Source organism: Anabrus simplex, chromosome 1, assembly GCF_040414725.1.
Source record: "Anabrus simplex isolate iqAnaSimp1 chromosome 1, ASM4041472v1, whole genome shotgun sequence".
In the NCBI taxonomy this organism is placed as follows: domain Eukaryota; kingdom Metazoa; phylum Arthropoda; class Insecta; order Orthoptera; family Tettigoniidae; genus Anabrus; species Anabrus simplex.
Window position 1 is genome coordinate 722,652,540 of NC_090265.1, and position 23,642 is coordinate 722,676,181.

Consider the following 23,642-nt stretch of genomic DNA (forward strand, 5'->3'; position numbering starts at 1 on the left):
GTTCTATATCATATCATTACGACGACCAACAAACATGTTTGGTTTCCTAACCCACTTAAGATATCCACAACTCGCATATGCTTTCAATTTGCTGTGTTGATCTCTACTCATTCCTGCTATTAATCATGAATTCTCCATAGCAATCATATTACACTCATTATATACGGTCACTCCTTCCAATCGAGATATATCGATTCTCATATAACTTAATCTTGAAAGCTAGATTCGGAAATTGAACTTCATTGAATCACTTGACATCGTAAATACACCACTAAAAACAATAATTTCATGATATACTTATATCCTAATTTAATTAAGAACTATAATCTAGTAAACTTAGCTCATTATTCTCTGGCGTACGACATTTCTGTAGCCTTCTGAGCTACAAATGCAGTTCTCGGCTGGCTGGAACCCATGGATCAGCTGGTCTCTACTTCTACATCAGGTTGGTTGGTCGGCCAGTGACACACTCATCTCCAGGTCGGTCCAGTGCGGATTTAGCAGCACATATTCATATTCTTTTTTCCTGCCCTAGGCTCAACAGAATAAAGTTTGATATGTACAGGTTCCTATCAACTCCTCCAGTAGTTTAAAATAGGCTATCAATGTTCTTCTTGTCTGTTTGCTACTTAATCTGACTATCTTAAAATATATAATACTGGGATTAGTATAGCTCCAGTATGAATTCTGCCTTAATTTTTATGTGAATTCAAATAATACGAGGGTTGGAACTTAAATAGTGGCAACACTGCTGTGGAGACGCTATGCAACGGAATCTAATATTGTCGCTGATAGCGCACATAGGTTACATACCTACCTGACGTTTTCGTGTCTCTTAATTCTTTCTTCTTGAAATAATTGTCCTCTATTTATTTGACAACCTCTGATTCCAGTAGAATTCAACGTTATGGTCCTTGTCTGACCACTTGCCTCGCTTATTTAATCTTGATCTTCTTATTTTCAGCTGGACTACTGTTCTTTCATTTTGAATATATAATATTCTGCTATATCTTCTTCCCTCAACAGTTATTTTTCAGTATCTTCTAACGGAATCTTGCTAATTTCTTTACGATTCTATGCAGCTGACGTCTTCATCTACCATTCAGTTTAGTTATGTAATAATAAATTTTATCCTGTTTCTTTTAAACACTCCACTTAGCATTTCAATGTTCTTTTCTTCCACAGTCTTCGTGATTATGCCATCTTTCTCCATTTTCGGCCCCCTCTGAACTTCTGAATCATAGTTCGTTTTACATAATTCCATATTGCATGGGCTATACATCTACTTTGATGCCATTTTATAATGCGCCAGAAAATGCAAAGGGCACAACACTTAAGTACCTGTACTGTATTATACGGAATATTACCGACGTCAATTGTTGCGTAGACTGTATTACTTTTTATTTCTGTTTCCTTTCTGCTGTCGTAATTCACACCTGTAGCATGCTGGTTCTCGCTACTCGCCTGCTGTGTTACGCATGCGCACATTGGAAATGGTTCATAGTATGGGACTGTCTTTAGGCGCTTGCCTATGCTTATGCTTTGGTTTCCCATTGTTTACCGTTTTAATGGCATCTTTAAGTGTTGCGATGCAGTTATTTTGTAATCAGTTTCCAGGTTTTTTGGTTATCACTTTTTTTTTTTTTTTTTTTTTTTTACACCAACATAGTCAAGCAAGCCTATACAAGGTATGGCGACAATCTCAGTTTGAATGCTCTTTTTTTTCCCCCTTTATTACTGTTGTCTGCGTTGTGATGAACCTCATCACTGTTACGTTATTACTAAATTGACTGCCCACCTTGTGGCCATGATCATTAAAGCATCAACTCTGTATGGTCTCACACCATGGTTAGCTGGTTTGAGTCCCATTGGTGGAAAATATTTCCACCATCAGAAGTGGTAAGGGAGATGGTGGTATACAATTTGTAATTTCTACATTACATTCCAAAAGCTCTGGTTCAATTCCAAATCCCTCCACAGTGTTGATATCGAGTGAGTGTATATGACACTGTTGAAGGTAATTTGTCCGTCCGTCGGATGGAGACTCTAAGCATTGGTGTTATTTGACAGTAGTTGGCTATGTGTTGACACGGAGTTTCTCCCTCTCCCTACAGTATCGTCATCACCCCACATTCAGATACTCCGGTGTGAAATAGACGTGAAATATAAAGACCTGCACCATGCGAGTCAAATGTTTTCTCAGACATTCCTGGCACTGAAAGCCATACAGTAAATAAATACCATAAAAAACCAAACCCCATGCCGCAACAGCCCCGAAGGGCCATCGCTTATCAAGCGACCACTGCTCAGCCTGAAGACCTGCAGATTATGAGAGGTCCTGTGGTCAGCATGACAAATCCTCTTAGTCTTGTCTTCTTAGCCCCGCCATCTCATCGTCAGCTCCTCAATTTTATTCACGTAGGCCGAGTGGATCTTGAATCAGCCCTCCGATTCAGGTAAAAGTCTCTGGCCCGGCCGGGAATTGAACCCAGGGCCTCTGGGTAAGAGGGAGTCAGGCACGCTACCCGTACAACGCGGGGCCAACCGATATGTCCCATAGTTTCTCAAAAACTACTAGGCACATTTTCATATTATTTCCAGTATTAACAAAATCTATGAATGGGTACTAAAACAAATTTCACGTGTGCAGAGTCATGTGTAGAAGCCATTTGGTCGTAAACATTTGTTAATATATTTGGACAAGACAAAAATATCCCCATAGTTGCAGCTAATTAATACGATGCAGTGGTGGACTACTATCATTTGGATACTGTTGTTATATCGAGTTTGGTCAAGATGTTTGATAATTAAATTGACAGGCTTTTTTTTAATTTACCACTCCTGTACATGGGTAGTGAGAATATTGTGAGTAATTATGTTGGTAATTGCACTACTCAAACGTTATTAGGCAATTAATATTTGAATGAAATGCTTATGAAGGAAACAAAACAGTTAAGTTAATTTGTATTATAATATATATCTATGATGTATGGAGCAGAATGCTGAACCACCAAAAAGGTGCATGAATGATGACTAAATGTAAATGAAGTAAAAATGCTTATTGAATATAATTTTCACAACTGTATTGTAATCAAAATCAACTTTCAACCTATTAAGTTGTGTTATAATAGGTTAAAAGTTCATTTACTCGGGTAATCCTCAAAATAAGGTCTACTGTTTTTTTATAATTACAGAACTCTGTTCGTGAAGAGAGTTTCCCACGCTCGCACATAAACATGCGCACGCCGCACTGAGACACTCAGTCTTGGATTGGCAGCTGTTGAGAATGGAGCTTCCGCTGGATGTTAACGCAAAGTGCGCGCAGTTATTTGGTTTAGTTATTTGGTTTTGTACACAAAAGGTACTGAACCGATTGAAATCCATCACCAATTGACAGAAGTGTATGATGAGTCGTGCGTGGATGTCAAAAATGTTCGTAAATGGTGTAGAGTGTTTGCAGTCGGTCGGACTGAAATTCACGACAAACAAACAAAGGAGCAGGAGACTGTCAATTTCCGTTGAGACAGTCGTGAAGGTTGAGCAAATCATGCGTGAAGATCGGCGGATCTCCCTGGATGATCTCTGCACTTTGGTTCCTGCGGTTTCCCGAAGAGCCGATCACAGAATTTTAACGGAAAAGTTGAAATACTGGGAGGTGTGCGCAAGATGGGTGCCACGCATCCTGACTGAAGACTACATGCGGGAACAAGTTAATTCTTCCCGTGCATTTCTTCAATGCTTTGCAGCTGAACAGGGCAACTTCTTGGACTCATTTGTCACGGGTGACGAAATCTGGGCGTTCCACTTTACACCTGAGACCAAGCAACAATCACGCCAGTGGCGGCATCCCTCTTTACCAAAGCCGCAGAAATTCAAGCAAACACAGCCTGCCGGTAAAGTCATGACTAGAGTTTGTGGTTTATAGCATTTAAAAATCAGAGATTTAGCGTTTTGATTTTCAAATTTTGCATTTTGTAGCAAATTGGTTAAAAATAGGCATAATTTGCTAATCGAAACTGACTTTCAACCTGTTAGGTCGTGTTACGTACATTTACTACGTGTTGAAGAGATGTTAAGTACAGAACAAAAATGGCCAACTGGACACCAGTGGGGTCCTAGCCCACAACCTTTGAATTCACTATAGAAAATAAGACAGACATCAAAATAAGACTGCAAAAAGTATTAACGCACATGCACGAATATGCCTAGTTACATATTTACAAACACAATGATAAAGTGAAAAATACTATTCTGAACGTATTTATTTATCACAGTACAACACACCTACAAGGAACAGGAATTTCAATGATGATTGAAGTACAACGTGCCAATTGTTTAAAGGGTGTCCTCCTTCATTCGAGACCTCCTATCAGTTACAATTATCTGGTACTTGCTAAAAAAAATTATATATCTACTCTGTTCGTGGAGGCCCAAATGCACAGCAGTGCTGCCAAGGCAAAGGAAGGACTGCAAAACATTTATTTTCTTCAAGTCTTTGATTGCAAAGTCGGCACATCAATATAGGCCTATCTGTATCACTAACATAAAAATGTCCCGATTTGTGACTCTCGGCATGCTGTTTGATCGTCACTTCGCTTCTACCCATGGCTAGCAGACAATAAAATAAATTGCTACCATACTTTAAAACAGAACTACTGCTCAACACCAATGTCAAGAATAATCGACTATGATCAAGGGTCAACACAAAGAGAATGAACGAACGTGTGTGCTGGAAAGTGTATTTGCTGTTTGATTGATTGTTTTTTGCAGTGCTCTTTGGCCAGTGAAAATTATTCCACACATTGAATAATTTAACCCTTTGGCCCACCATTACTTGTGAAAGGAAATATTACCTTGCATACCATTTATGTATTTTTTCATCATTTTAACATAAATTTGACTAATCACATACATAAGAATACACAGAGCAAAGTGAGCGTTTAGCTTGTCTATAGTAACAGGAAACCAATGTTTTTGTTTGTAAGTATTATTGGTTTCAAGGGAAGCAGATAAATTAGTAAGAAATATAGAGGCATAGGCATTGCTTTCATTAGTAACATGATCCCAAAGCTGTGGGGTTAGAAATTCATTCCCTATGTCCATTTCTTTCGGATTATTTCCCAACCCTCTCCTCATTATAGAGTGAATTTCAGAAACGGGTTTGCATGTTATAGAAACAGGCTTATTGTCAACAAGATCATAATTCCAAGTATCATTTTACTAGAATTTTCACCCTCTCGTTTTGCATTCTGGTTTTGTCACGTAGTTTCAGTTGGCACTATCATCTCGGAACTGAAATCAGAATCACTTTCATCACTGTCAGTTAAAGAAGAAGAAGAAGAAGAATTATTTTCACTCTCCAGAGAATCATTTCTACTCTCAACATCACTATTTTCAAGCCAGTTACGAATAAACTCGTCCACGCCGCGCTTGGCTGCTGCCATGATTGTTTACAACGAGCGGCAAACTGAGGTGCTTTTTATTTTCCGTACTTCAGCTCAGAGTTACTATGTACACAGAGAAAATAGCTTCAGGTATCATCTGACATCAATCGGGTAGGCTGCAAAACAGGCAGAATAAATCTCTCTGACCAGTTAACCACGATAATGAACTTCTAAATGTTCCGTGCACCAGGACGGAAGTGTCCGTCAAAGTATGTTACCGCCTTACGATCGCAATGGGCGCCGTAATAATTCTTTCTCCTGAAATAAATAACAACATATCTTATTTTTAAGAAAACTGCATCATTTTTAAAAAGATATATGTTTATTTCATATAAAACCAAGAGTTTCGCATAAATTGCATAATTTTGCATTTTGAACCAATTTCGCATTTTATCGCTAATTCAAAATCGCTAAAAGCTATTCGTACGGGTCATATAAAATGAAAGCACATACACTGACAAAGTTTTGACGTATTTCGCATGTATCGCAAATGCTAAAAATCACAAACTGTAAGTCATGACAACTGTGTTTTGGGATCGAAAAGGGGTATTGTTGGTCGACTATGCCCGCTGGGACCACAATTAACGCTGACAGGTACTGTGAGACCCTGAAAAAACTCCAGCGGGCAATTCAGAACCGGAGAAGAGGAATGTTGAGCAAGGGCGTAAACATTCTCCATTACAACGCTCGCCCACACTTCACCCGGCAAACCGTTGCTCTCCTGCAACAGTTTCAGTGGAACATGATCACCCACCAACCCTATAGTCCCGACTTGGCGCCCAGTGACTATCACTTGTTCCCTAAGTTGAAATAACATTTGGCTGGAAAGCGATTCAGCACAGATGACGAGATGAAATATGAGGTTCACAACTTCCTGAACAGCATGGCGGCGAGCTGGTATGACATGGGCATACAAAAACTGTCATAGCATCTACCAAAATGCATCGACCAAAATGGTGATTATGTAGAAAAATAGCTAAAATGTTCAAACTGTAAAATGATGTAAGCCATTGTAGAAATAAACTGGTCTATGTATTTTTAAAAATATGGGAGACCTTATTTTTGGGATTACCTCGTAGATTACAATGCGGTTGTGAAAATTCAATATTCATTGACTTGGCCCACAATGGGCGGGCGACTTGTACACACTCTACAGTGTGATGGCAGTAGTGCCAGAACTATAGCTTAGATCCTTTTCAACAGAACATGAATGCTCCAACATGTACTATAAATACAGTGTATTTAACACGACCTAATAGGTTGAAAGTTGATTTCAATTAAAAATGCTTAGATGGGCAGGTGTCGTCTATTGATTTGACAAGTTACGGAATGAATGCATACAACTTTAAAGTTGCCCGATTACGTAGAAACTCGGAGTGCACGAGATGGTGTGTTCATGTTATGGGGAAGCATGATTCATGTGTTGTTGAAGAAGTACTTAGCGTACAAAATCCACCCAAGGGAAGAGGCAGACTGACTGCGATATGGTGAACAAACAGAAAAGGAAATCAGGATTGCTAGCTTTCCACCAGGGGCAACACGAGATTGAGCAATGTGATGCTGCAGTACGAGGAGACCAGACCCGAAATGAATTGGGAAAAGGGAAAGGAAGAAGATTCTGGAGGAAGCAGTCAGAATTGAGATTAGGCGTTCTTCTGATTGAGCAGCGGCAGTGTCGTCATCAGCATACTGCAGTTCAGTTAGTGATGTTGTGAAGTCCATGTTCTTGCTTTTAAACATCTCAGGTTGAAAAGTATTCCCTGTGTGTGGGAGCAGTAGAATACATTTATAAACCCTGCCTGTCATAAGAGGCGACTGAAGAGGGATCTCGGGGTCTCTCAACTTGCGAGTGTGGGTTGGCGACAGTGGGACCCCTAGCTGAGTCTGCGATTGCTTCCTCTTGTTCCAGGCTCCTCACTCTCCATCTTTTCTATCCGCTGTTGTCCTCATCTGACCTTGCGAGGCACAGTAATTCCCCTTCTGTACTTTCATGACAGAAATCTACTTCATATTGGAAATTGTAACACACTAGTTTGTAGGGTCATTCCTAAGTGTCTTGAGGTAACTGGTTTTTATTGAGGTATACAGTTCCTGCCTGGGGACAATTAAGTGTGTGTCTGTGATCTTGTGTATGGTGACTAACACATGATTTGCAGATTGAAGATTCTCCCACTCATATATACTCTCATATTCTTGAGGTTTTGGACTTGGGTGGGTAAGATTTGCGGAGTGTGAGTGCATTTTGACTATATGTGCTGGGCTGTAGAAAAACTATTTTAATTGTATGGATCCTTACATTAAATGGGTGGAAACAATTTCAGCTTTACCTGTTAAATATGATGTAATTTTTAACAAATTATACTTACGACATCGAGTTCCCAAAGAATTGTTTTCTGTTTGTCTTAATTTTCAGATTATATAGAATCTTTTTAAATTAGAGTTGATTTTTTTATGTAACCAACTGTTCAAGGAGAACATAAAAAAATCTGCATAGATTTGTTGCCCTGTGAATTAAAAAATGGACCTGATTTTTTTGTTTCTTGGTTTCTAAAATGTATTACATGGCAGTATAGTAAAACTTCTGCTTAAATGACAAATTATTAGATCTTCTAAGACTAAATAATGTGAGAACTAAAACAAATCAGTGTAACAGAAATTGTAGGTAAGATCATGCCTAAGAGATGGCAACATCAAGGGTAAAAAAAAAAAAAAAAAAGAATGAGAAACTAAATTATGACTCTGGTGTAATTTGCTTAGTAATGGAACTTACAAGACTTTCTGATTTGATGAATGCCATCATCATCTTTTCCTCCTTGTATTGTAGGCATCATAACTAGAATTCTGAGGAGATTGCTCTGCTTGTGTCTTGTGGCGGCTGTCCTTTCTATACTTTAATGTTCCTGTCCTTTGCCAACACAGTAGACCATCACACATCCATCACGTATGGGACTTGAGACATGGTCTGCATGCGCGCACACACACACGCCAAAAGAAAGAAAAAAATTGATAATCCAAGGAATGAATAAAAACCTTTCCAACAACACAGAAAATAATATAATATAGTTATGCATTTCAATTAATGCTGTGACTAATAACGGTAGAGTAGCGTAAGTATTCTTTGGTATGTTTAATGAAATGAACATGAGAGTATGATTGTAGAAAGCTACTGATCATTAAGTGCTTAATAAAATATGAAAACTTAGAGTTCTGTATAAAAATTACATGAATAATTCTCTTGAAAAAGTTTTTTAAAGACTTTTATGTTACAATGTTACAATGGCCTTCCTATTTTTTTTTTTTTTTTTTTTTTCTAGTCCTTGATTGGTGTAACACCTACTGCACACAGCTCAGAAGATAGTTTTAGAATGGACTTTCTGTTGTCTAGTCATTGTAGAACTTGCAATTTCTATTGTTGTGTGTTTACAAAATGTTTTTATTTGTGTAGAGTGGCCATTGCCTTTTAAGTAAACTCTGACATTCAGTACTATTGAAGGTTACAGTGCACTTTGACACTGGTTACCTCAACAAAATGTGTTACAATAAATTAACAGTTTAATATACATGTGCACACAGAAAAATTTGTTACTCTGAAGTGCACTGGTCGACTGTCAATGATATTTATCACTTGCAATGTCAATAGCTCATCGCTCGCTATTTTGTTGGAAAACTGTGAATGGTAACTTTCATGTTATGGTTAGCACAGTGAGGATATTCCAACTTCTGGAATGGGAGCATATTCATTTTAAATTTTCCTCCAAAAACTAAATTACCTGCAGTATGTACTTGAAATACGGTCTACATATTGCATTGTTCAGTATGTAATGATTATTCATGTATAAGAAAACTTATTCTTTCATATTAAAATATTGGTATTGTCATGATGTTATTTACTTGAAAAGGGGAAATAGCTGTTGTCATTTTATTATATTTGAGGTTGTATTGTTTCAGGGTTGCTAAACAACGGCGGCCAGACATTCAGGTTTATGTTCCTCGTGCCAAGAGAGCTTCCGCAGTAGTCGAGCCGGACTCGGGTATACACCGGAGCCAACCTCAGCGTCGGTCAGTTGATATTTCAGTCAACAATGGAGCTGTTTCAAGATCTCCTGGTCTTCATTCCCAGTGGGGTAGTGGAACATTAGTGTCACCCAGTGAGGGAAAGTTGGTTTCTGATCCTCCAGCTTCTAGGAGTAGAAAACTTGAATGCCATTCTTTAAGTGAACAAAATGTGTCTGTGTTGGTGCCAACTCCAGGATGTAGCTCTAGTGAACCTAAAACTTCTGAGAAAAGTGTGTCAGAACAAGAAAACTGTGTGATTTTTAATGGTGAAGGTAATGGTAGTTCTGTTTGTGAAGCAACTTCTGTACCAGACGTGAAAAGTGTAGGACCTAGTAGTGATCAGAGCAGGTGTAGAGATGAACTATCTGCAAGCGAAATGTTCATGGAACTGGAGAACTCTGATCAGCGCAAAAGTTCAGAAAGTGTTAGTGACTGTGAACGGGTTGAAGTGTCTGTGGATGAGGCCCCAAAAGAAGAGAGAGTGGAAAATTTGAATAAAAGTTGTAGTGAATTCAGTGAATCGGTTAGTGAGGTAGTGAATTTGGATATCCTGTCTGCTGGAGGTGCATGGGAGCGAAAGAAGGATGAGGATGAAGAATCATGTAAGAACCGGGAGGAGCAGAACAGGAAGAACAGGCGAATATTGCGAGGGAATTATATGTCGGATGTGTTAATAATTTCGGATCCTGAAAAACCGGATAAACAAGAATCATCTCCACCACCACTACCACCACCAGTGTTGGAGCCCATTCCTGAGAAAGATTCCAGTAAGAACACCAGCACACAGGTGAAGAAGAAGAAAGTAAGCCACAAACCTGTGGCACCAGCTACTACTGCCACCAGTAATAATTCTTCTGGCCCCAAACTGAATCCTGATGAATGCACTTGGGACATGCTGTTTGATGATAATGGTGAATGCTTGGATCCAAAACTCATGGAAGAGGTAAGTCAGCTCAAAGTTATAAACTGATAGTAATTCCATTGTTATCCCATTACATACACCAGCTTGTATTTTTACTCATGTGAGGCATGTTTCTCTGTATGCCCTCCCCGCCAAATGACCTTGCTTAATAAAATCCTTACTGCTGTGATATTTGAGCAGCTTGCTAGGACCCGCCGGTGCTGCAATCGAATATACTCGAGCGGGACTTAGCGCTTCCAGCCACAATTTGAACCAATTAGTTTATATTTCAGTACTAGTTCTGTAGGAAAACTGTTTTCATTTGTCACACAGTTGTAAACATCGTGTTGAAATGATGGCTGCCGCGTATGAATGTAAGATTCATCCAGAGAAAATTTTACACTTTTAGAGTCCGACGTCAGTTTCGATTGTGGTTGTAGTGATATTTAGGATATTAGTGAAGTGATAGGGAGTGATAGTGATGTTGATGGTGGTGGTGGTGATTTGCTGCCAGAGGGAGGAAGAAATGGCACTGACGTAGGCCTGGCCATGTGGTCCGAGTTTGCGCTGAATGCTCACGCATTTCAGGCACCAAACCTAGCTAGATGTGAAATAATAATTTGATCTCTGAATGCCCTGAAATTGATTATTACCAAGCTCGATAGCTGGAGTCGCTTAACCATTTGCACACGTAATCCGGGTGTCACCCGGCTTTGCTTAATTCCAGTTCCACTCGTATTCCGGGTGTCATCCAGCAACTGTTTTTGTTCACTAATCTCTTTGCTATGACAATTTCTGTGTCTGCATGTGGTGCCACCTGCTAGTGTAAACTCTGTACTATGTTTATCATTAGGTTATTTACCACTTCTTTGCTGTCTGTGCACTGTATTCCATGGAATAGCAACTCATGTTTACATACTGTTTGAGAAACATGGCTGGTCCCAGCAAGAGGTTACGTTCGGATGAAATTACAGACATTCTTATGGATCACAATGAAAGTGAAACGTGTGCATTTACTGACAGTAAAAAAAAGTGATGAACCTAGTGGTAGTGAAAGTGAAAATGACTCTTAAACTGATTCAGAAGGAGATATGAATGATAACAATGGTATGATAGGGGCTGGTGACAGCATGATTTAGAATAACTGGAAACGTTTTTCAGTGTGTTACAAAAAATATCACACTGAGAAAAAGTTTAAATAATGTGTAATGAAGTGCAAAAAGTTTTATATAAATAAATAAAATAGTTTAGAAGTTATAACCGTTTTAAAAATTGTTGTAAAGAGAAGTGTTCCCTTGAGAATTTACTGTGCAAGCTGGCTGGCCAGCATAGGGATTTTCCTTATGAATGCAAAGGGTTAAGTGCAGCCAGTTTCAAGTATTCGGGAGATAGGGTTTGAACTCCACTGTTCGTAGCCCTGAAGATAGTTTTTCGTAGTTTCCCATTTTCACACCAGGCAGATGCTGGGGCTGTACCTTAATTAACCCCTTCGGTGGCGGGTTTTGGGAGACCTCCTGTGCCAGAAAAGTGAGGTTTTTCGGAGGAAATCATTTATTTTTAGGAAGCAAGGAATGAGTAACAATTATTAAGGGAACACATTCATATATTATTCAAGGTTAATAAAATCTTACTTTACACTCTATTAACACTTTTTTACAGTAGGCCTGTGATATAGTTTCATAAAAATCATAAAACACTGGTGTTTTGAGTAGGACCTATACTGTCCTGTGAGCAATACATTCTTATTTCGTGCTTTTGTATTATTCCCATCAGCAACACTAACGCAATCAATTGCCAAATTTTGTAAGAGTTTATTTTTTCCAAAACTGTGCCCTTCCATGCGGAGATTTATTTACAAGTTTTTCAATGCAATTTTAGAATAGGGCCAACGAATTTTTTCGGGCACTGTCAAATTTACAATTTCATCTGTTACAATCAGTTCAAAACAGTCAATCGCACTCACCTCTGATAATCCTCGCACCAGGATTTGCCGTAAATGGAATAATATTAGGTCGCGCACTATCCCCAGGCTTACACATTTTCCAAACGAATGTATATTCAACATCTACCATCACCTTAGCTTCTGACGTAATACCTTCTTCACTTTCACTACAATTACTGAGGTCATCATCTGAAGAATCAATAGTACCATTATAGCTACTATCAGAAATACTAATGTCACTTAGAGATTCATCTTTGATGTAGTTCCTTATTTTGTCTTCAGACAAACTTCTCTTCCGTTTCGCGCTCGCCATTTCTGTTTACCTCGTCAGCTGGCCAGAGGTTGTATATGTAAAGTAGAAAAGATAAGGCATATTTTAGGCCAGACGCTTCGTGAATACAGCTGGAAATCCTCCCGCCATTTGTTGAGAATGCTTGAAAACATTTTCCAAAGCGATTAGAGCACCCGAGAAATTATTGGGCGATCGCGAAATGAACACTGCAGCTAAACGAGAATTTCTCGGGCGGTGACGTTATGGGCAGGCGTGCGCCACCCGAGAATTTCTCGGGCGTGCCACTGAAGGGGTTAAGGACATGTTCGCTTGCTTCCCACTCCTAGATCTTTCCTGTCCCATCATTGCCGTAAGACCAATCTGTGTCGGTGTGACGTAAAACAACTTGTACTGTACAGATTGATTATTTCAAGATATTTGTGATTGAAGAGGTGTTGGTGAAGGGATGAAACAAGATTTTATAAACAGACAGTTGATGCTAAGTTCATGACAAGTTCTGCTCTACTTTTAGGCCTATTGTGTGTTTAATTTAATCTTTCTGACATGAACCGTGTTTGGATTGTTATTGTGCGTATGTATAGTAGACACACCCCATAATGGAAACGAAAATTTCTAATCATCATCCTAATGGACAAAATTTTTGCCACCTCATGTGGAATCGAACCCTGGGTCCATGACATGAAGTGTCTAACACTATGAACAAACTGGCGAGTTAAAATATCATCTTAAAATATTACCGTATTTACTTGCATAATCCCCCTCCCCCCCCCCCCCCTCTTTACTTTTTTCAACCTCAAAAACAGGGAGAAAAAATTATGCGAATTAAATTAAAAATTGAAATGAAAAAATTGAACATAATTACCTTCAGTTACAAAATTTATTTAGGCCTAAAATAGTACAAAATAATCAAAAAATATGTATAACACAATAAATTTTAATAAAAATCGAAGGCAATCATACATTTTCCCTACCAATGATTATATGAAAACCATCGTTTTTTAATGTCACGCAAGAATTCGCTGAAGATAGGAAATAAATTAGAATAGTTGTATTAGGGTAAAATCTGTAAAATTACCTACGCTGATATGTATTTCACTTCAAAGAAAATAGACTTACCATGTTAATAATCATCGCTTTCTTCCAAAGTCATCTGTGATTAAGGGGAGACCCTAGTGAGTTTTTGACCGAAAAATTACCAAAATCCGAAGGGAAAAAATCCGTTAAAATAACTCCCATAGCTTCCTCCATCCACCTATAACATTTATATTTGCCTATACTTGTTTCTAAATGCTATTTTGGTGGTTCTTTTATGTGGCAGCATAGATCTGCCATGCCCCCATTTTGAGTGGAGGGTGCTGAAAGCCCTTCTTGCAAAGTTTTCCGTTTGAATTTTTTGCTGGAGATCTATGGAGACTGTAATATTCAGAAAGAAGAATGTGTGAAACACATTTCTAAAAGAATGCGTACTGGACTTAGGAGCCTTGTGAAAGAATGGCAAGGAAAAGGAGTAAAACTCGGTGGACATGGAGAGGGAAGATTGATAGAAAGTACTATACTTCAGGTTACTTTCTATAGCATCAAACATCCCTGATGTCAGTAAGATGAAAAGAAGTGTCTATGCTACCCTGCATCACTGTATGTCAACTGATAAAAAGCCTGTGCATTCAACATGCCCACAAGGCTCTGAATCCTGGTGTTTTTATAATCGTGCCAGGGAATTAATGAAACCCCACAGACACATGATAGAATGCATGTGAAGTTAAATTCTGATGTAGTGTTGAATATAGCACCACTGTACCAAAAACTGGCCAATGATGAAGTTCTGAAAAGGTGTGCTAGGGCAGGACACAGAATCCAAATGAAAGTCTACATTCTGTTATTTGGCAAAAATGCCCTAAACAAACATTTGTTTCAAAAGTGAGAGTTGACTTAGCTGTTCCAAATGCAGTTGGACACTTCACTATGAGAGCAGTTGCTAACCAGAAGATGAAAGTGTATTTATTTGGGGGAACTATAAGTGAAAGTGCTAGGAAGATCAGTACCAGCCAGGACAGAAGTCGAAAAAGAAAAAGTGAAGTGAAATGCATGTCGGGAAGAAAAACTGCTAGGAAAATGCTGAAACTCACAAAAACTGTATGAAAAGAAGAAAAGGGACCAGGAAGTGGAAATGTATGCCCCTGGGAAGTTTTGAGCCATACAATCCCCTTAAAGCTAATGTTTTTTACATAAAAATGGCTTTTTCTCCGAACTATATCTTTCACCATTCCGGATGCTCCATGCACATCTGTATCGGCTGGAACAGCATGAAAAATTGCATGCAGGTTAATCTATTAGTTTTATACAAATTGTACTATGTATGTTGTGATAGTTATAAATTTCAGATTTATTGGGCAACAAATGTGAAGAAATTGGAAAAAAAACTTAAAAAATGGATAAACATAATATTTTAAAATTCTTTAATATCAAGCAATTAAATTGAAAATAGTACAGATTGTTTATAAGTGTCCAATGTGTTAGAAAAACAAGTTTCAAAGTGATACTTCAAAAAATTGGTGCGCATGGAACATTTCAAATTTCCCTGATTTTTTACAACTTTAATTTTTATAAATGTCCATAAGTATGTAACTAATTGGCCAAATGAAGGCAAATTTGGTACTTTGGTCATCCTTTTACAACTCGGTCAGTATATGAAACATCAAGCTAATCGGTTGGAAAGTACAGAAAATTTGTAACTCAGGAGGGTCCCCCCTTAATCGCTTTCATTTTCTCAATCTCCCAGATGCAGTCATCTCCAGTTCCATCTGGTTCATTGGAAATGCCAGTTTTCTTGAAACTTTTCACAGTAATGTCTTGTGAACAAGCACGAACAATCCATTCGCATATTAATTCTAGTGAAGGCCTCTTACTCTTCCCGGTAGATGTTAAGAGTATGAGAACCTCGTGCCATCCATTCAGAATATATCTGCCGCACGTTGTCTTTGAATGGCTTGTTGACGCTTACATCAAGAGGCCTCAAGAAGCCACCAGGAATGATTGCATGGTTGATTAATGAAGTAGGGTCAGTTATGAGACAGACAAAAAAAAAAGGGGGAAAAAATGAGACACTCAAATTTTTCTGCTCTGATTAATGATCTCAACACTTTGCATGAATGATGTTATATATCAGTCTTATATCCATTATGATAAGATAATTGAAAAGTCTACGTACTATATATCTACCAGTAGACAAGGTTTTCCTGAGTGGTGTTTTTTCTAACCAAAAAAATTTCATGTGTTGCACTTTGTATTTTGTTACTCTGACTCAGTCCAAAAATCCAGGGAAGTGTTTGTGGTTTTATTTCATAGTATACGGGAGAACCTTCCTTTTCAGCTTGTAAACACAATGTTAAGTTTTTGATTTGAGAAGAAAATTCATTTTAAAAAACGGGGGTAAATATGAGACATCATGAGGGTAAAAGTGAGACACTTCTAGGGGAAAAATGAGACACTTGGTACACTTGTTTCTGTACCTAAATATTTATCCTACTTTAAAAAATCAAACGCACTGACAAAACCAAAGAGTGGACCCAACAGCAAAGGTGATATCATCTGAAGAGTATTCTCAGCTTATGAGGGAAAAGGAGAAACCAGTTCATAAGAAGAATAGAAAGGGTACTGATATTCAAAAGGCAACAGTTCCAGCAGTAAAACCTCCATCTAAGACAAGAGCAAAAGTTTATTCGTCTGACTCAGCTTCAAGCAAAGGTGAAGATTGGCAAGGTAGCGGTGGCAGTCTTGATGAAGTTGATCTACTTGACACAGATGCTGAGGAAATGTCCATGGCAGATGTAGCCTAAATCTGGGTGACTTTGTACTTGTACTTTTTGAAAATTGAAAGTTGTGGAAAGCAGCATTCTTTTCAATATAAACATGTTGCCACTGTTCATAAAGTACTGGAAGATAGAGACATGCAAATTATGTGTCTCAATTGAGTGGACAATAACAAAACTGCGTTAGGCTTAACAAAAATGACATATCCGTTGTGGAAAAGTCAAAATTACTGGCGAAATTGCCTGTTCCAATAATAACAGGGAAAGATAGAGGCATTACATTTGCATTCCCAGGAACAGTTAATGTTTTCTAAAAAGAAAAAAAAAAACAGAACTACATTTTCTGCTAACCCACTTTTAGCCAAGTGAAATGTCTCATTTTTTCACCATTCTGATTACAATGGGCATTATATATTTATTTAGTATCATTAAAATGTAACATAAATTCAGACGTAAAGCTAAGGTACCATTTAATTAGATGGTATAATGTCAATAATCTATACTAAATAATTTTTGTCAGGAAAATGTATAAAGATGTATCTCAAGCCTAAATTTTGTGTTATCAAAACATGGCCATTTTGTTCCTATAATAAAACTGAGGAAAGTGTTGCAAACTATTACACCCAGATTTTTTTCTGTCTTCCTTTGACCCTAAACTGTCTCACAATTACCATATTAACTCTCCAACATGATTTTACAGTCTGCTACAATACTGTCTCACTTTTCCCCTGGGTTGTCTCATAATTCCCCCTTTTGTGGGTTAAAAATGAGACGCACATTTATATTTATTTTTCAAAAGTTAATGAATATATAGTAATCTGTAGTTTCCATTGCTTTTTGTAACACCAGTCACAACTTATTATGATTATTTGCATAATTGTCACTGGTGTAGTTTGTAATTTATGAACAAAGTTGTAAAAAATGTCTGATATTTACCCTGACTGACCCTACATTAATGTGTTTACCTTGGGTGTGTGTTCTTTAATATTTTATTACCACTTGCTTGTGAAATGAATGAACAGCAACAGTAATACGAGGGGCGTTAATTATATAATGCAACACATTTTATTTCTCGGCCAATTTTGGATTTTTAAAATTGGAAATTTGTTTGGGACACCTTTGAATATTCCCACTTCGTCTCGTAGAGTTTCATAAATTTCCGATAGGTGGCAGCACTATAACTTGCCTTGCTTTTCTCAGAAGTAAAGTTTGCCGCAGAGCTCCATCTGTATTTAAACATAACGGTACAGCAGTCTCCACACCACAAGAAATTGCAGACACCTTCAGTAGGAAATTTAAAAGTAACTTCTCTGCCCCTACTGAGGAAGAGAACATGCTATATTCAAGAACAACATTACCCATCTCTTCCCTCTAACCAACCTGTATTTCTCAACAAATGAAATCAAGGGGAGCCTTCTGAAAACAAGACCACATGCCGCGACCGGGCCGGACCAAGTGCCAGCAAAAATTCTCAAGAATTGTGCAGTCGCCTTGGCGCCCTCTCTTTGCGCTCTCTTCAACTATTCCGTGAATATCAGGTCTGTGTCTGTAGAGTGGAAAGAAGCCAGCGTAGTCCTGGTTTTCAAAGATGGAGATAAGGAATATGTAGATCATTACCACCCAGTATTGATAACATAAGGGATCTGTAAATGTATGGAACGTCTATTTGCTAAATGTATGTTGGATTTTCTCAAGGAGAGAAGCCTGTTGAACTCAAACCAGCATGGTTTCATTCCAGGAAAAAATCCTGCACAACTCTTTTAACAAAAGTCATTGATCACTGGCAGTTCTCTTTGGAGCAGACTGACGTCTCACAAATAGACTGTGTGACTCTAGACTGGAGCAAAGATGTCACATCAAAGACTTCTGTTAAAACAACTACGGCATTCAGGGTAATCTGCTTGCATGGCTGAGGTCATGTTTGGTGGGTCGAACGCAGTGTGTTGTGTACGGAGGAGCCAAATCAGACCAAACCACAATTACCTTTGGAGTAATTCAGGGCAGTGTGATAGGTCCCCTCCTGTACACGATTTATGCTCTCGACTTACCGGATTGTGTAAATTCAACCATGGTGCAGTATGCCGATGACACAGTCATTTACAGAGCCATGAAAAACAGTGGTGATATTGTACAATTCCAATCGGATCTGGATAGTATAGCTCTTTGGTGCGAGCTAAATAAAATGTATGTAAATATTTAAGACTAAGCAGAGCTAGACAACCACTCCAGAACCAACCTATTCTATGTGGAATCCAACTGCCAACTTCTAACTCCATCAAACTGCTCGGTATTCACATTACAGACAATCTGAAATGGAATAAACACATGGAGGAAGTGAGGTGTAAGGCATACAGAGTGCTAGGTTTTGTCCGTAGATGTCTCTCGGGAGGAAGAAGTAAAGCCCTACGAACGGCTTACATTTCCCTGGTGTGGCCCATACTACTATATGGCCTTCCTTCCTGGCATCCAATGACGAGGGAAAATATGATGAAAAACTAGAGGGTATCCAGCGATGAGCAGAATGTTTAATTAACAAACACAGCCAGGTCATTGCCACCAGAGAACACAAATAGGCGTAGCCTTCCTTAGGAAATCTCTGGCAGACAACATACACCTCTCCCCTTTCCACCGCCTTCAGCTTAATTCCCATTCTGTTAAGAGAGGCCAAGGAGTTACTCTTGTTCCTCCCTTGGCCAGAACAACCTCATTTTTAAATGGGTTTTACGCAAGGTCTGCTCGTACCTGGAAGCTTCTACCATCTGAGGTAAAAATGCTTCCTCTTCCTCACTTCCTCCGTGCAGTAAAGAAAATGTATATGTAAATAGAAACCCATATGTGATGTATATAAATTGTATAAATTAGAATTGTGAGAAAGATGCGTGCAAGTACAGTTGAAGGCGAGTGAATGTGTATGCGTGCACATTTGAGTGTGGTTGTGAATGAGTATGTATACAGGGTTACGAGTGAGAGCATGAATGACTAGATCTTCTTACTCTAATATGTATAGAATAAATCAAGATAATTATTATTCTAAGAGTACAGTGTTTTGAGTATAAATATGTAAATTTAAATTGTCTACATATGTGGTAAATTTTCAGTAGGGTTTATGTACACGTACATGTGGAGATGGAGGCATTTCCGTGTATGTGGGACTTTCCCTTTCTCCATCTACCACCCCTAAATTGTACATGTACAATTTAAGGAAATTAAATAATAATAATATGGATTCATCACTTGGAACCACATACAAAACGGCAATCTATGGAGTGGCGCCACACAAACTCTCCCACGAAGAAAATTTCAAAACCGTACCCTCAGTTGGTAAAGTCATGGCTACAGTCTTCTAGGACTCTGAAGCGATAAGGGAGTTATTCTGTTCGTTGTCCTCCCTCGTGGTGAAATGATCAACTCCTTAGTGTATTGTACTAGACTAAGGAAATTGAAGAAATGACTTCAGCATGTTTGTAGCCTAAAAAATGCAAACAAACTTCTCTTTCTCCACAACAATGCAAGACCTCACACATGTCCAGTGTTCTCCCTAAGACCTTGTTTAATGGGCGCATTGCCCTGTTGATTTGATAGACTGTCCGGCTATCATAACTTAGACATATGCTAGTTACGTAATATTAATGCATATTCGAGTCATTGGGTGCTCCAAATTAAAACGTAAATACTGTAATTCGGTTTATTTAAATTATAAATCTTCATTATTGTCAGCATAATTGCATCGATTAAATCGGAGTTCAAATGTTGAGCTTGATTATCACGTTATGTTGCTAGCTGGAGTAGCGTGGAATTGCCCGCGAACACTCGATTCTGCATGACGTTTCAAACCCGTATGGCATTCCACAGCAACCGAGTGGTAAGCCCCGGTGTTACATGATTATGAATGAGCTGCAAAACACTAGAAGTTCAAAATACTCTGTTATGTCTGGTTCATGATAATGGCACTAAAATAGTTCAATCGTATAGTTATTGTTAATGCCCAGAGGGGAATAAATTGAAATTTTATTGTTTACGTACTTTACCCCGCCCGGCTTCTCATTCCTGCCACCCGGCTGATGAAAATTTCTTGGGAGAACACTGAAGTCTGCGCACTCGACGGGAGCTCACAAAACTTCAGTGAACTGTTCCTCATCAACCTTACAGCCCGGATCTTGCACCTTCTGACTTCCATCTGTTTGGCCCAATGAAGGATGCCTTCCACGAGAAGCACTATGTGGTTGATGGGGAAGTTACCGATGCAGCATGACATTGACTCAGACATAGACCAGTCGAGTGGTACCATGCAGGCATACAGGCCCTCATATTACCGTGGCCTAAGGCTGTACCATTGAACGGAGATTATGTTGAAAAGTAGGGTATTGTAGCAAAAGGGTTAGGGAATAACATAGTGTGTTTGAATCCTCAATAAAACCAACCTTCTTTTAGAAAAAAATGTGTTGCATTATATATTGAACTCCCTTCATAGGAGCTTCATTTTGGACCACAAATGAATTGTTTTCAGCAAAATCAGCTAAGACAATCCATTCAGCATTTTTTTCAGTGTGTCTTTCTTCTTTCTCAAATAAGCAGATTCAATTTTAGGGATATAATGGTGTATTTTAAAAGTCTGATTCCGTGGCTGAATGATCAGTGTTGAGGCCTTCGGTTCAGAGGGTCCTGGGTTTGATTTCTGGCCGTGTCAGGGATTTTAATTGTGCCTGATAAATATTTCAGAATCCAGGCCGATACATTATATTATCCACTGCAAAAGAACACTTAAAATCTATTTGCATTAGCACAATATTGTAAATCTATTTCTCCATGAAGATTTCAACTGTTGGCGAGGTCGAGTATCTTGATAAGAAATTTTAATAACGTCTGCATTAGCTTGTGTGGCAGGCATTCTTTTAATTGTTCAGTCTCTACTCTTTCATATGTTTTAATTGTTCAGGACACTAATTTTAAATAGAACAAAATAATTTTAATATGTAGAACAGGTGAACTAAGAATGCTTCATTCTGTTTTATATCTTGGTCTGTTGTGAAATTTTATGGCTGATGATGGCTTAAGGAGCTGAAACACGCACCACAATTATGTAAAATAATGTAAGAAATTGTTACATATATATTGAATTAGAAGACACGTAGATTCTTCTTTTGATAATCCTTCTGGCTTGGGGGCTAGATATTTGTGTCCGTTCCAGCTCTTTCCTCTTCATATTCAGACAACACACTACACTACCGACCACCACAGAAACACACAATAGTGACTACATCTCTCCACATAGGATTGGCGTTAGGAAGGGCATATGGTTGTAAAATGGGACCAAATCCACATGTGCAGCACAGTTCGCACCCATGACTCTGTAAGTCTGAGGAAAAGCAGTAGAAAAAGCATGGTGTATTTCAAGAACAAGTTTCTCAATAAGTGTCTTAATAAATTTCCGAATTGCCTGTACCACATCTATTAGGTTCAGGTTCAGCATTTCAGAAAATGTACCCAGATCTTTAGGAGACCCCCAGCTAATTCTGGTGCATTATAACTGATGCTATGTGAGAAGAATACTTTACGGTCAGTAAGATAGTAATGATAGTCACTGCTCTTTTGTTAATTGTTTTTATATTAACGGCAGTATATTTGACATTTAGATTCCACTTAGAAATTCTATCCCTGTTAAACCAGTAAAGTCATTTAGGCATTTCAGATTTTTCTGCGGATAGGGACCAAATATTTTCAGTCCCTGTGAATTTCATGTTTTTGCCTTCTCCCACACCAGAGTCCAATATTGGAACCTTTGAAAAATCGAACATTTTAACCCCTGTAAGAGGAGAAGGGTGCATCTCCATAGGAGGATTTCCTATTTGCTTACATTGAGGGTTCTACTTGTGTTAAAGGTTTGAAGTCCTTGTGTACAGTTCATCCCATAGAAAATGGGATTTTAAACAGAAATATTATTGAAGTGTTAGATATATGCTCAGCTGCTATGGCAAAGGAGGGCTTATTAAAATACAAGCAAGCTGCTTGTTTCTGTTAAGATTTTTTTTTTTTTCAAGTCTGCTTTTATAGCTATTGGTATTAACATTTTGTAAATAGTGTTTCAACTATTTTGGAAACATGGCAGCCACATGAAGGGTAAAGGAAGAATAAGAAATTACAAATTATTTTTGTCATCCATTTACAAGCAGAAACACTGCAATAAAATTTCAGATTAAAGTAAATTGTTATGGAACTAGTTCAATTCACATTGGATAATTCTGTATGGAATGATCCCCTGGGAGTTCACTGATACTCTCATTTGAGCGGAGGTGCTCAGTTGGGCGCCCGTTGAAGCTAGGCCGGTGTGGCCGGGCTGGCCTGATGTACACTGACTGACAGAGCAAATGCAACACCAAGAAGGAGTGGTCAGAACTTTATGCCAATTGCAGGGTAGACTGACGTCACTGAGGTATGCTCATGATGTGAAATGCGCTGCTGTAGCAAACGATAAATGGGACACGGCGTTGGCGAATGGCCCACTTCGTACCGTGATTTCTCAGCCGACAGTCATTGTAGAACGTGTTGTCGTGTGCCACAGGACACGTGTATAGCTAAGAATGCCAGGCCGCCGTCAACGGAGGCATTTACAGCAGACAGACGACTTTACGAGGGGTATGGTGATTGGGCTGAGAAGGGCAGGTTGGTCGCTTCGTCAAATCGCAGCCGATACCCATAGGGATGTGTCCACGGTGCAGCGCCTGTGGCGAAGATGGTTGGCGCAGGGACATGTGGCACGTGCGAGGGGTCCAGGCGCAGCCCGAGTGACGTCAGCACGCGAGGATCGGCGCATCCGCCGCCAAGCGGTGGCAGCCCCGCACGCCACGTCAACCGCCATTCTTCAGCATGTGCAAGACACCCTGGCTGTTCCAATATCGACCAGAACAATTTCCCGTCGATTGGTTGAAGGAGGCCTGCACTCCCGGCGTCCGCTCAGAAGACTACCATTGACTCCACAGCATAGACGTGCACGCCTGGCATGGTGCCGGGCTAGAGCGACTTGGATGAGGGAATGGCGGAACGTCGTGTTCTCCGATGAGTCACGCTTCTGTTCTGTCAGTGATAGTCACCGCAGACGAGTGTGGCGTCGGCGTGGAGAAAGGTCAAATCCGGCAGTAACTGTGGAGCGCCCTACCGCTAGACAACGCGGCATCATGGTTTGGGGCGCTATTGCGTATGA

General features: G+C 39.1%; 1 protein-coding gene across 1 annotated transcript in view; it reads left to right on the top strand.

Moving 5' to 3' along the window:
* LOC136872594 (coiled-coil domain-containing protein R3HCC1L) overlaps window positions 1–23,642 on the top strand; it is a 228,160-nt gene that overhangs the window by 76,855 nt on the left and 127,663 nt on the right. The window contains exon 5 of the mRNA XM_067146397.2: window positions 9,393–10,443. Coding sequence (XP_067002498.2) covers window positions 9,393–10,443 — 1,051 coding nt within the window. The remainder of the gene's footprint in view (window positions 1–9,392; window positions 10,444–23,642) is intronic.